At 38.4% G+C, this 13,965-nt stretch overlaps 1 protein-coding gene across 6 annotated transcripts in view; it reads left to right on the forward strand.

The window, feature by feature from the left end:
- Positions 1–13,965, forward strand: part of LOC130559201 (collagen alpha-1(XIX) chain) — a 129,440-nt gene that overhangs the window by 45,123 nt on the left and 70,352 nt on the right. For 5 of the 6 annotated variants that reach the window (XM_057342138.1, XM_057342140.1, XM_057342142.1 and 2 more), the window contains 2 exons: positions 511–537; positions 870–923. The exons of the other annotated variant lie outside the window; for it this stretch is intronic. In XM_057342138.1, the coding sequence (XP_057198121.1) occupies positions 511–537; positions 870–923 (81 nt within the window). The remainder of the gene's footprint in view (positions 1–510; positions 538–869; positions 924–13,965) is intronic. 6 annotated transcript variants of the gene reach the window in all.

Genomic DNA, 13,965 nt, shown 5'->3' on the forward strand with positions numbered 1-13,965 from the left:
TGTTTTTTAAAACCAGTGTATGATTCTGGAACGCAAAAGAAGATATTTTGAGAAATGTCTTAGTAGTTTTGTGTTCACACAATGGATGTCATTGGGGGCCGATGTTGCACTCAGTGTTGGGTTTTAAGCCAATGTTGGGTCAAAAATGGACAAACCCAACATTGGGTTACAAATAAACTTATGCTGGGTTGTTTCAACTCAAAAATGTTGGGTTGTTCTAACCCATTGTTGGGTCAAATATAAACGTTTTTTTGGAGTTAATTTAACCCAACATTTTGTAGAGTGTGTTTGTTTACCAACATTTTCAAAATATATTTTGTTTTCTGCGGAAGAAAAAGTCATACAGGTTTGGAATGAAATGATAAAATAACTTTTGGGGTAAACTATCCCTTTAAGCTGCTTATTTTTTATACTATTTGCATATCAGAAATTTTTGTGTTTAGATTAAATCACGAGTTAAAATCAACCATTTTGTGGATCAACACAATGTTTGTTATTTATTTTGTGCAGGGCCTCCAGGGTGTTCTCGGAGAAAAGGTAAGCACTTCAACCTCACTTTAATTTGCACATATTCAGATCATTACATTCGCCTTCCCTTCATAATTGCGCCTCCCCAGCCGTGATTGTGCTGTGAACATGCCATCTGAACATCTGTCTATCAGCACTTTACTAAACGCTGCGATATAGAGCAGTCCAGACAGAGCCAGCTGCTGTGTGGTCATATTCACATTCATGTTTCTGAATCAGATCATTTAGTTTGAGGCGAATAATGACCGTGAACAGGTGGTAAACTAAAACGTTTAGACCAGCCAGCTTTGTGTACTGAAATGCTCAGAACTACAACACTGATTTTTTCCCTTCCTCCCCAGGGAGATGCTGGGTTACCCGGTCAACCAGGAGCACCAGGGAAGGAGGGCAAAAGGGTGAGTGAACGGGAGCAGGCCGCTGCTTGTGTGGGCCAGACCTGCCGTGAGTGTGTGTTTGTGTGACTGCCGCGCGAAAGCAAGGCAAATCTTGAAGAATGACACGCCAACAGCTGGAAAGAGGGAACGATTGGAGAGGTCTGTATGGCCTGGCCTTGGGGGAATGCTAATTGAATGATTTTGAGGATTTAGCCATAGGGTCAACTGTAGACCCAAGATGTGTGCTCAGACCAACCGTGCTGACCATCACAGCTTTTATGTTTTTTGTTCATAGCATAAAAGCTATATGCGAAACTCAGCTCCCTGCAACAAATCGCAGTTGCATGTTGCTCTTATTTGAATCACCTAAGCTGCTGAGCCATTTCACTAGAGGCACGCTAACACCTGTTAGCACAAATGTTATCTCAGCTCCTCGAGTGGTTAATGGCGCTGAATGGCGCGCAGTTGCATTGTCGACTCCCTCGGACGTGATAGAAAGTATTAAAACTGCATGGCAGTCTGATGCCTCAGAGACTGCAAGCACAGCATTAAACCCATTCAACAGAATGAATGAATATTTATTATAATCCAAAGCCACGTTCACTGGAGTGCCATCATGACACTGTTGGGTATTTTCACTTCAGTGATGGATTGAGTGATGTAGCGTGCCATAGACATCTGGATGGTGCTGCGCTTTATCGAGAATGTTCCTCGTGAAATGACAGTAAAGTTCCCCGGTGAAGTTTAGGAAAGGTGACTGGATTAAAATCGAGTAATTCTGTGTAACAGATGTCTTTTTAGTTTTAGAAATGAGATGTAGGCCTACATTTATTGGGTTTTAAAGGATGGCTTTGTAGTTATATTTTTGTTTTATTAAATTGTTGCTAAAATGTAATCATGTTGTTTGTCATAGTCTTGTTACTGAAAAATGGTCCTGAAAGATTTGAAGACATTGTTTAGTAGGGATGTAACGATTCACTGAGCTCACGATGCGATGCGATTCACGATACTGATCTCACGATACGATTCATTCACGATTTAGTTTTACAAGATGAGTTGAGACAAATTAGGAATTAACAACTGCCCTTTTATTATTTCTTAAATGCTGCACGTTTCTTTTGTGAAAGAAAAATAAAATATATTTTATGTCAAGTAACAAAACTAATTCCAAATCGAATTCTAAATCAAGTAAAAAATGAATAATAAGAAAATCTCTTCAAAATAAACAAACTAAGACTTTGTCTGTGCTTTTATTGAAATTTTTTACATTTTAGAAATATCCACATATCCACGTTTTCCAAGTTTGCAGTAAACACAGCGGCCCCTGCTGTTCAAAACATGTATTGCGATTCAAATAATATCTCAACCGGCTTGAATAGCACATAATATAATCGATTTTCAACCGGCTCACGGTGAATCGTTACATCCCTATTATTTAGTCAATGACATGATAATGTAGATTGCAGTGCAATAACCATTGTTGACCAATTATTAGCGACCAATTATTATTTTCTAGACTAAAGTTTACGATCATAAATAGTCGAGCCAAAAAGAGATCTTGGAAGTGATACATTTTAGATGTCTTTACACAGCTGAGGTAAGGATGCTTTGTACCTGCTTGAAATTTAGTTTACATTTTCAGATTTTACGGGAATTCGTAACTATTTTACGATGTGGCTAATTCGCATGAATTTGTACAATGGGAATCAAACAAAAATGTACGATTATGAGAAATAAAGCAATGCTGAAGCCCCTCCCCTAAACCTAACATCACTGATGCGAAAGCAAATCATATTAAAACGTACCAATAAGATCGTACGAATTTATAGAAATTAGCCACCTCATAATTTGATTTACGAATTCCCTTGAAATAGTACCTTTTTTATGCCAGTTCTTTACCACTTTCGCAGCGTAAATGTAACTGTTGTATGCCATTAGTTGTGTTGAATGCACCTTGCCATCTGTTCTCTTTTTGTGCCTTGTTAGATCGTACTATCTCCCTTAGAAATAAAAACAAGTGTACTTTCTAGGCATAAACCCTCAGGGTTCAGTTAAACGTTTTATTAAACTCTTCTTTAAAACGAGCACAATGTTGTCGTACCTCTACCTTCTGCGATATTAAAAGGGCGCTACAAAAGTGTGACCTTTTCCGGTAAAGTTCAGAACATAGTGTCAGCGTTTACCAACATGATTCCTCTTTAATTGGTCGGTGTTACAGAAAAAAGGCGTTTAGAGTCTGAGTGCTGTTCCAATGATCATGCGGTTGGCACCCCATAAATTCATAAAATTCTTACTTCCCACACGAGTTTGCAGCATGACTGGATTGTCTTCCGGCTGTCATTTAAATGAGCGTCAAGTATGTTGTTTTGTCTCAAAAGATGCTTTTTGGCTCCATAAATAAATCTGATTTGAGTGCATGTCTTACCAGCGAGGAGGGATGTGATAAGGTTTCGGGTTATATTTGGCGAGTCACATGCAGTCGGGTAACCTGTTGGGCAGGACTGAGGCGCTCTGCAGTCTTGGACGCTATTTCGGGAGTGAAGGGACACAGGACATTATTACAGGCCTTCTAGACGAGAAGGAACCTTTGCTGCCGAGAGTCTCTCACCCAATTAGCAGCTCTCATTTTCAACACAGCCCTCTGTCACAACCCGGCTGTCGTCTTTACGGCGCAGGATGTTTTCCAGCTAGCAAGCTTAAAGGAATGTTCCATGTTCAAGTTAACTCAGTCGTAGTGGCAAAATGTTTTTTTACCTCAGGATGTTAGTTTGAATTATACCTTAGTTTAAAAATAATAAGCAAAAAATGTCATTTTAATAATGCACTTTAATGGGATAGTTCACCCAAAAAGGAAAATTCTGTCATCATTTACTCACCAACTAGTCATTTCAAACCTGTATGACTTACTTACTTCCGCAGAGCACAAAACAAGATATTTTGAAGAATGTTGTTAACCGAACAGCGACGGCACTCATTCATTTGCATTGGTTTTGTGTCCATACAAAGTCAATGGGTGCAGGCCTCTTGGCCTTCTTTGTTGTTGGAAGCGATCACATTACTGTTACCTGCCTATCGCACAGATTGAGCAAAGACAATATCTCATCATATTTTCAGGAAATTTGAGACACGGGGCTGAATCGATGTTAACAGAAGCGAGCTGGAAAGCCTTTCGTATAGATTTCTTAGCGGAGAGGTCAAAGGTGCCAGCCCTCCTGTGTCATCCGGCTGATGAGGTTTACTTAATAATGTCTGAATGTCAATAAGTCTCATAACTCAAGTATATAGTAATAAAAGAAAACTAAATAACAATGAAAAGGATCTCGTAGCGGGTGACATGGGGGCTTGTGTTAATTATAAATGGAAGATGAGAGAAAGAGAGCGTTTGTTAGACTCGTACTGTTATGTGATCTCGCAGTGAAAAGTTTAAATTGGTATTATATTATTTTTCAGTGCAGAGATACAAATTTGTTTAATAAACTTATTTTCGAACTTGATCATTGTTTAGCTTTCTCTCGTATTGTCGAATTTTTATTGAATGGGGTTACGTTTAAATATTTTTAAGTGTGGCTTAGGTGTCTATGGCCCGGTTTCACAGACAAGGCTTAAAGCTAGTCCCAGACTAAAATGAACGTGTGACATGTCTTAACTGAATATAACTTGCCCAGAAATATGTAAGGGATAATCCACGGCTAGCAGTGCATTAAAGGGTTTTAATGCACGACGTGGAGGCGAAGAACCTAGTTGACTCCACGAAGTGCATTAATATCCTTTAATGCACGGCTAGCCGTGGATTATCCCGCTTATAACATGGTTATTTGCCAAATTAAAGCTTTTATTGATGTTTACAGTGTCATTTTAGATCAAACAGATAAAAATGACGGTTATTTTGTCAGTAAATTTTAAATTTAATCAGACTGACAGGAGCTACCAGTGCGTTAAAGGCTTTTAATGCACACCTTCCAGCCAATCAGAATCCAGTATTCAAACAGACCATGGTATAACTTAAAATATATCAGTGCCATTGTTTTGTCTCAAGATGCACACCAGTAATGTATTTTATAAAAGCAACATAAATATCTTAATTCAACTAAGGGATAGTCCTGGCTTAAGCTAAGCCGTGTCTGTGAAACCAGACCTAAATATCCAAAATCCACTGACGTAGTCAGCAGTTGGTGACAATAGTGCCATTTTATTAACCGTAAGTAATGTTATATTTTCAAACACAGTTTCACAGTGGAGTTGCATTTGCTTTTATCCATCGTGGATGCCACTGGCACAGTTTGGCGTGATGAGCCAAACCGGAAGACTTTGGGACCGTACGACACGCTAAAGGAGATCAAACGGGAAGGAGAGGCACGACGGAGGTTAAAGAATTGATCTTTCTCCTTCCCAAAGGCATAACACTGAAATATTCATCAGTGCTTGGAATGGTGTGCGCTGTTGGCTTCCTGAGCTACAGGACGTGGAAAAGCACAGCCGCACGCCATGGCAACACAACTGGCAGTTTACATTACACGCTGTCAACTGGCAGCTTCAGCTGACATACATTTGCGTAATTAGTCAAAATAGAGTTGGAGAATGCTGCAGGTGTGTGTGTGTGTGAGGTTAGGCAAACAAAGTGCACAAAACTCTGTAATACACCTACGGTAAAGAGACGGTTTTATTAGGAGACAGAAAAGCAACAGCCCACACTCTCACCCCTAGGCCAAAACATACACCTAGCATGTTCTCGTCTAATGTTCTGCCAACATCTCCCAACGCTGAGAGGTGCCCTGGCTGACGTACAGGCATGTGTGGGATTTAGAGTAGATGCGTTCACCTCACACACACAATGCTTTTCACCGCTGGTTTAGCTTGTGGGATACAAAATATTAATAAATAGCAGCATCACTCTTTAATAAGCCGCTAAGGACATGTAGAGCTCATCGCCGTCAACTGAGATGTACAAATCTGCTTTTCACACGACGTGCCAGGGTTCAGTAAACCTCCCAGATTCTAGGAACTAAATAAATAGTTTGCATCCTCGTTTTGGAGGCATTTATTAAAAAGAAACCAAGCTTGAGAATGTCAGTTTGGCATCGATTGGCAGTTGTCACAGAAGTAGTAGATTTATAAAGTTGATTATTATTTCAGTATCACATCAATTTGAAATAGTAAAAGATATTTTATTTTATGTGTATATATATATATATATATATTATCTTTTTTTAATATTTACTTTATTTTTGATGGCTTAATTTTGAGTTAAATGAAATTGGCTTTACAGGTCATTTAATTATTTTTTATTTTGGCCAGTGGTTGGTTGCTGTAACTTATAAAATAAGGTAACATTTATTTTAAAATTTTCATTAAAAAGTTATTTTAATTATTTATTAAAAAATATTTTAAAACGTATTTTAATGATTTGGCGTAATGTAAAACATTTCAAAATTTCAAATAGTTAGCTGTAATGACTTTTAACAGTCCATACACTTCATAATACGTTTTTAAGTACAGTCTAATTGGTTTTACAAGACATTTCAACTTACCAAATAAATTTAGGCTACATGACAGAAAGTAAAATATTAAGTTGAATTGACTTAAAAAGCCAATTTGATTGTACTTAAAAATGAAGGCAGCAAAAAATGTGAATCCACACATGCTTTCAAAATGGAGGATTGCACAAGAATTATTCTCAGAAAAGTTGTGAAATCGCAGCGGGACAGCTGTGGATTTAGATCTAGTCAGGGACGCCTCTGCACAGGCTTGTATTGGATGTGACGGCGGTGGGCAGAAATTGCCGTGAGGTTGGATCAGCCGGCTGCTCAACGTGCCCCTCATCCTAACAAGCGTGTCACGGAGAGAGGGGGCGTGAGATGTCCGTGATAATCAATAGCTTGGTCGACCTTCTCCTCATAGCCTCCACCTCCACATCTTCCAGATGTACCCCGGTGACAACATCAACTTCTCCTGCTTTTCTTCCGTCAGATGAAATTCGGAAGAATAGATTGCGATCGTATTGCAATTCGCTGCTGTATCAAATGTGCTCCACTTTGCCATGGCTACTACTTAAAGAGTTTCAAGGTTATCTCTGCTTCATTGCTGTTGCTTTCTAGCTGTTTGGCAGGTTTACGTTGCTTGACCTTGATGCACGGTGCTTGTTTTGTTCTGCTTTGCAGAAAAGCAACTGTGTGACTTGCAGCACACAAAATACGCCAACGTGTTTTCTGCTGTGGGACTACAGTACAGGCATCATAATTGCTTCTTTTATCTCTGAAAAATGTTAGTCAGTTAACAAGCGGTATAATGAATCCACTAATAATGGTAATGCATGTAATTAGTGATTCTCGGGCTAATTGTAGTCGAGTCAGAATGGTAATGAAGATTGAAGACTGCAGCTGTAAAAAACGAGCCGTCATTGCATCTCGAAACATCACCAGTGCTGTAGTACCTCATCTTTACCGATCAATGGCCGTCACCCGTTTGGTCTTTTATCTCCAGTCATCTGTAAAATAACATGACATGTTCGGCCAGAGGAGCAAAGAAGTGTGGGGTGTTATCTTATCCCGTTTTTGATGTGTGCGATAGTGCTACCTTGGTAAGAAAGCTGTGGCCTGCATGACATCGAGTTTGTCTCCAGCAGTTGACGTGGAGGAGTTTGATTCCAAACCACTGTGTTCTGATCGTCTTCTCTCTTACACGTGTGGATCAAATATCTGTAGCTGAGTAATACGAAGACTTAATTACTTGGACGCTTCACTGATCCGAAATCTTGTTCTTGAAGTCTAGTGACAGATAAACACAGATAAGAGAGGTGGAGAGAGAGAATGGGTGTTAATATTTTAATTTTGACTTGAATAATTTATAGAGATGGCCCTTTTTGTCAGTGAAATGTAACTAGAGGTACATTCACAGTGCTTAACAAGTGTATTAGACCCCCTCCCAATTTAAGGCATTTGCCACAGCTACCTAACCCTAACTAACAGTATTGGTGATTACCAAGATAATTTTGATGTTTCTTTAATTGGTAATCCACCAGCATGTGTAAGCTCTTTAGTCCGTGTTTCTAATGCTGAAATAGGAAATCAATTATTAAAGAGTTCATTTGAAAAAACAGATTTAAAAAGTCTTGTTTTTTTACTGTGCATTATCAATTAAACTGCAGTTGGGTTGTTTTAACTAACTTAAATATGAATAATAAATCAAATAATAATAATAACTCAAAATAATACAGATATAGCACAGTAAAACAATAAAAACGTGATAACAAAATAAAAGCATGATTTTAAAAACACTGTGTTTTTTTATTGTTATCCATGAGTTTTTTTTATTTACTTTCTTACAAGAAAGGCAGGAAAATACTACTATTTTAATTCAAAACTTCAAATTGCAGCCCATAAAAGAAATGGTAATTTTCTGACTTCTAAGAGGAGTTGAATGTGCCGACCCAAATTTGAGTCTAAAAACGTTTAGTTGTTTCAGTTTGTTATTTGCCCAATAAATAATAATATATATATACTGTATTTTTTTCTCAGATTCCTCAAACATTTGTGTTTTCTCTTTAATATGGTGGTCTAATAAACTTGTTAACTACTATCTATTGAAATTTATATTTAAAAAAATCCATACAGAACCGTATTGTATATATTCCATATTGTACAATTATGTACTTCAAGATTGTATTTTCATGGATTTTCCCAGGTTGCAGACCACTTTAAATATTATCTGATATTTCCAGGTTTTTCGTGACCGTGGGGATTGGTTGTTCGGGGCATAGGCGGTACAGGAGCTGTCTAGAGCGGTAACAGTCTGTGAGGCGCCAAAGGGTGATATCCCCATTAGGCTTGTGCCGGTATCAAATTTCCATGCTGCGATTAATTGATTAAGGTTTCATCGCGGTAAGCGGTATTATCGCAGTATTCAATTCTATGAGAAATGCAGGTTGAAAATATAAACCAACTTCAGTGTTTTCCTCTTGATAACAACTTTATTTTAAATAATAAAGAGAACCTCAAACATTTAAATATAAATAAAACAACACACAGTAATGATGTATAAAGTGAGTTTATTCAAACAGAATAAAGTGCAAACTGCAAAAGAACAACTTTTGTTAACTGCTTTTAAATATACTTATGTCTGTACAACGCTAGTACTACAATTCATGTTATTATATTATTATTGTTTGAATAACAAGCCAAGCCAGTGTGTTAACTCTTATAGCAAGCTAAACATTTATAAACAGCAAATTCACTCGCACTTTGTGACAGTGTATGACTTTATTGCGTTCCATCAACGTTAAAATAATTATTCTGCCACACTGTCAAATTTCATTACTTGGCTTACTTTTAACCCAAAATATTTCCAAACCTCAGACTTCACCCTTTTAGAAGGGGGATAAATCGTCGGCAGCGTTCCTCCTTCCGCCATGCTTCCTCTCCGTGTGGTACTGTTTACATCAGAGTAACACACGTACGTAGGCATCTCCACATGGGGATTGTTTAGATCAGAGTGCGCATTCCTACGCAGCATACACGCAGTGTACTTTTATCCGGTTGATGAAAAATAAACAAATACACGTTCTAAAAAATCGATATATTTTCACGGTATTTGAAAGTGCCAGCGATAACAACATCGTGCTAATCCATTACCGCAATTAATCGCATTACCGAATATCGGCACATGTCTAGTGTCTAATCCCCGTAAACACACACTATTCATCCCTCATCAACACCCATTTCATCAGGATTATTCCCACTCTCTGTTGTGCTCGGCCATCACATTGAAAATGAATACTAAACCAGTGGGAACTTTTAGTAATTTAATAGCAGCACTACCTCTGAGGTCTCTCACCTCAGCTGTTATGTCTTGGCACCATTGTAGGATTAAACTACATTACTAGTACAGTACATCCTTTGTTTATAGTTTAAATACATGCATTCTATTTGAAATACTTACTTCTGTTTAAACTAATGGTAATGTTAGTTTATTCTGCAATATGCTGTATTTATATAGTGCTGTAATCGGAGTAAAGTAACATTGGTATTTTGTAGTGGGTGGTCTCATGTCGGATCTCGGCTGAGGCGCCTCTTGGGTCACGACCGTTATGGACTGTGAGAACTGTTGTTTACACGTCTTCTTGGTGTGTTTAAATTGTATGGAGGTCACAATATTTATTTTCTTGCTTTGAAAAAAGTGTAACAACAATCTGAAGTCATTTTGAGAGGTATTGTTATAGTCTCTTTCAAGCAATATTGAATACTTAAAAATATATATAATTTTTCAGTAATCTGTGAAGTACAATTTTCTATTACACTTCAGAGTTGGAGACAAACATGTGTGTGCCCTTCTAGAGTCACCCCAAAACGTCCCAACAGATGGCATGTGTCCACCGCGGCCGACATCAGCAGGAGCCTAGAAATGATTAGCCATGTGATACATGCTATAAAACATGGCGGGGGGGTGAAATGGGAGTGAGTGGCGCTGTGTAAACCAGTGACCCGGTTGCTAGGTCATGCTCCGTGTCATCTCCTGGACATTTTCCCCAGCTGTTGGACAGAGATGGCCGGCCGTAAGAGAATATTGCCTCGTAACCAGAGGATCCTGTGGCTGCGATATCAATTTGTGCCCTTTAAATAATTGATGGGATGCACGGTACGGATTGTTCGGATAGCCGCAAGTTCACGTGAGTCATTTAATCTGAAGATCTGCCAGTTGTGCCTGCTGTGAAAATGGATTGCAATCATGCAATAAGATGTTTCCATAAAGCACATCGGACGTTGTCATCGTATAACATATTGCAGAGGTTCTTAAACAATAGAAAAGTAATTGGCTTCAGTTCTCATCCGGTGAATGCAATATACCACAGACAGATAGTGAAGCTCAGGGGGGATCGAAAATGAATCTGTATGTTAATTTAAAGTGGATGGAGTGCTGTTTGCTTATGAGAGGAAATAAATGTAATTGCACATATTTACACTGACAGGAGTGTTTGACTGGATTGTTTCTGTAGTGATGGTTTCGTCTGGCAATTGTAAATACAGGCAAATATTTTAAGTTAAGTGTAATGATTTTTTTCACAGGTGAGTTTGTGTAAACGTTCTTTATACAAATACAAGTTTCGTCTTTTGCACTACAGTAGTGAATGTTGACCAAAAGTGTAATGTATGAGGCCAAAGGGCATAAGTTCAAAACATATTGCTGTGGTTTCCCGGACAGGGATTAGCTTAAGCCAGAACTAGGCCTTAGTTAAATGAGGATATTTCAATTGTTTTTAAAAAAAAAAAAACATTACTGTGTGCGTCTTGAGACAAAACAAATTGTACTGATATATTGTAAGATACGTCAATGTTGTTTTTGATCAGGTGACCACCACCCAACAAACCAAATGTGGGACAGGTAATCCGTTTTTGTGGGATAATGTGGGACACCATTGAAAGGTAGTGCAAAACTGTGATGTAATAACAGAATGAAAAAATGTATATTTTTTTAGCTTATAAAAATAATTTGTTATTTAGTCCATTCCAACTACAACATAACGAAGGCATACATAAAATGTTGTATAACATACAAATTTTTAAAGGCGATTTCACGATTTCAATTAAAGATTCACTGTCTCTTTAAATTTTGAGCACAGATCAGACACGGGGTTATCATGTTGTACAAGAGAAAACTAAAGGAATAAAGAACAAACAAATAATGAAAACGGGTTTCTCTTTTAAAATGTATTATTGTTAAATAATGCATTTCATGACTTGCAAATAATTTTTATTTTAATACGCTAACCACCACCTATTGGCTAAACACAGTTTCAAAGCCACACAGTTTACGATGTTTTAGTGACTTTTTATTCGGCAAGTTGACATGGGAGGGATCGCCACTGGATCTACTGACAGACGTCACAGCCTCGATGACTGAATCACTGCCGTGTTCTCATACGTTGGATAAAAGTCAGGATTTAAAAAATAGTTGCGTTTGCATGAGCTCGCTGGAAGCTGGGTTGCTGCTTTTGACACAGCGCTGTTAAATAGTTAAATAAACAATGGTGCAAACAAAATTTTGTACATTTGTTGTACAATTAACAACTACAGTATATTTCAATAAATGGTCTAAGCTGGTCTTTTCAGCAGGGTTGTTTGGATATGTTTGCTTATCCAGAGGCTGATTTTCTATGTCAGGATTTCAACCCTGTTGATGTTTTTTGGAACATGGTAAATCTAAAAGTAAACTTGGTTTAAAGAGTACATAACTAGGGATTTTTAAGGTCCTAGTTTATGTTTAACAAGTTTATGTACATAGAAGGTGTAAAAACTTCTTACCTTACTTTTTGACTGACTCTCAAATGATGCGTTCCGCGATTAATCTGTCTAATCCCCTCCTTTCCGCTAGCCTAGTCTGATGTGATTGGTCAGATGGTCTAGTCTGCTGTGATTGGTCTACCGCGAATGAGGCTCACAAGCTACAGTGTTTGGGGGAGAAGAGTGAAGTTTTCACGGGCAGTCCTAGCAAAACGTAGGCGGGGACTAGTGTAGTGACATAAATCCGCAGCGAATCGGATTAGGGACGACTCGTTTGCGTGATTCAGAGTTGACTCCCTTTTTTCCAAGCCAATAACTTTGTTATTCATTCACCTTCGGATTTACAACTTGGCGGACTGCTTACTTTCAAACACGGCAACATTACACACGGCATGAAATGTGATTATCATGATCTCATGTTATGTACTCTTTAAGCTTTTGTTGTTTGTGGGGTCGGTGTGAATGAAAGGCTTTTGTGATTTTGCCAAGTGAGAGATGTTCTGAGGTCAACAGCTTTGTTGACCCTGGGACAAAATTTCAATCAACCAATCAGATTTGAGGGATACATTTACAGTTCATATGAAGTGTAAGCTTACAGACCGGAAGCGAACTGCAGTCCAGGCCCACACGTCCGATGAAACGGTCTATAGGCTTGTTCTAGGGTCAACAAAGTATGTTGCCCTAAATAAATCTTTCACTTCACACTAATCAGTTTGAGCGTGAATTCACAGTGTGCATTATGTGTGTAGATTGATGTTTAGAAACGTGCACAGGACAGCCTTGTCTTACATACATTGTAGCATACAGTAACAAGTGTTCTGTATGTTACCGCCACACTGCATGCGGCTCCCTTAGTAAGTCTTCTCACGCCTTTGCAAAGTCTTTGTCTGCACAGCTTTTAAAAACCCTCATGTCTTGACTACAGTACTCTTCCACCCAACTGTGTGATCTGCTCCTGAGCCAAATCTAAGATATACTGTATGCAGATCTCCACTTAAAGTAGTTGACCCAAAAATGAAATTCTCCTATTGTTTACTCGCCCTTATGCTGGTCCAAATCTGTTATTTTGTTTCTTTTGAAACTTGGCATCCAGGTTTGTTAGTATAGAAAAGACCTACTTTTGCTATGCAGATTTGAAACAACAAGCAGGTTGAGTGAATGATAACAGAAATCTTATTTTTGGATACTACTGTACACCTTAAATTCAACCTAAAGTTTCCACTGGTCACACATGCTCTAACAATATATAAAGTCTTACTGCTCATCTTAGTGTTACATTAAGACACTGATGCTGCTAATAATGGACGTCCTGCGGTCTGTACCGTATGTGCATTGCAGTGTGTGTCCTGTCAAAGGCAGACAGCAGGAGAATGAGATGAAGCAGCAGGGTATCCAACAGTTGGCAGTGTTTTCCGTTGGCTGGCCGTGTTAGATTAGGCTTCACACATGCTGGTGACCTCTCGGCGGACACCTGTAGGGTGAGGTTATTGGCCGAGCAGACTCCTGATGTGAGCTCTCTGATTGGACAGAGCAGTGGAGGAGGGCCAGGAGGTATTTAAACCTGTGTAAAAGGTTTACAGAATGTTAATTTTACAGTTGAGTTGTTTGAGTTCTGGAGCATGATGTTAAAGGAATGTTTTAAATGTTGAGATCTACCGACAACATCTGTGATGTGCTGTAAATTAACATAGAAAATATTTTGTGTGCAAACAAAAATATGTTAATTATTGTACGTTCAGTCATGAAAGACTATAAGGCAATGCGTTTTTTTAGGTTTCAAATGTTTAGCT

The sequence above is a fragment of the Triplophysa rosa genome, linkage group LG9 (genome assembly GCF_024868665.1).
Source record: "Triplophysa rosa linkage group LG9, Trosa_1v2, whole genome shotgun sequence".
In the NCBI taxonomy this organism is placed as follows: Eukaryota; Metazoa; Chordata; class Actinopteri; order Cypriniformes; family Nemacheilidae; genus Triplophysa; species Triplophysa rosa.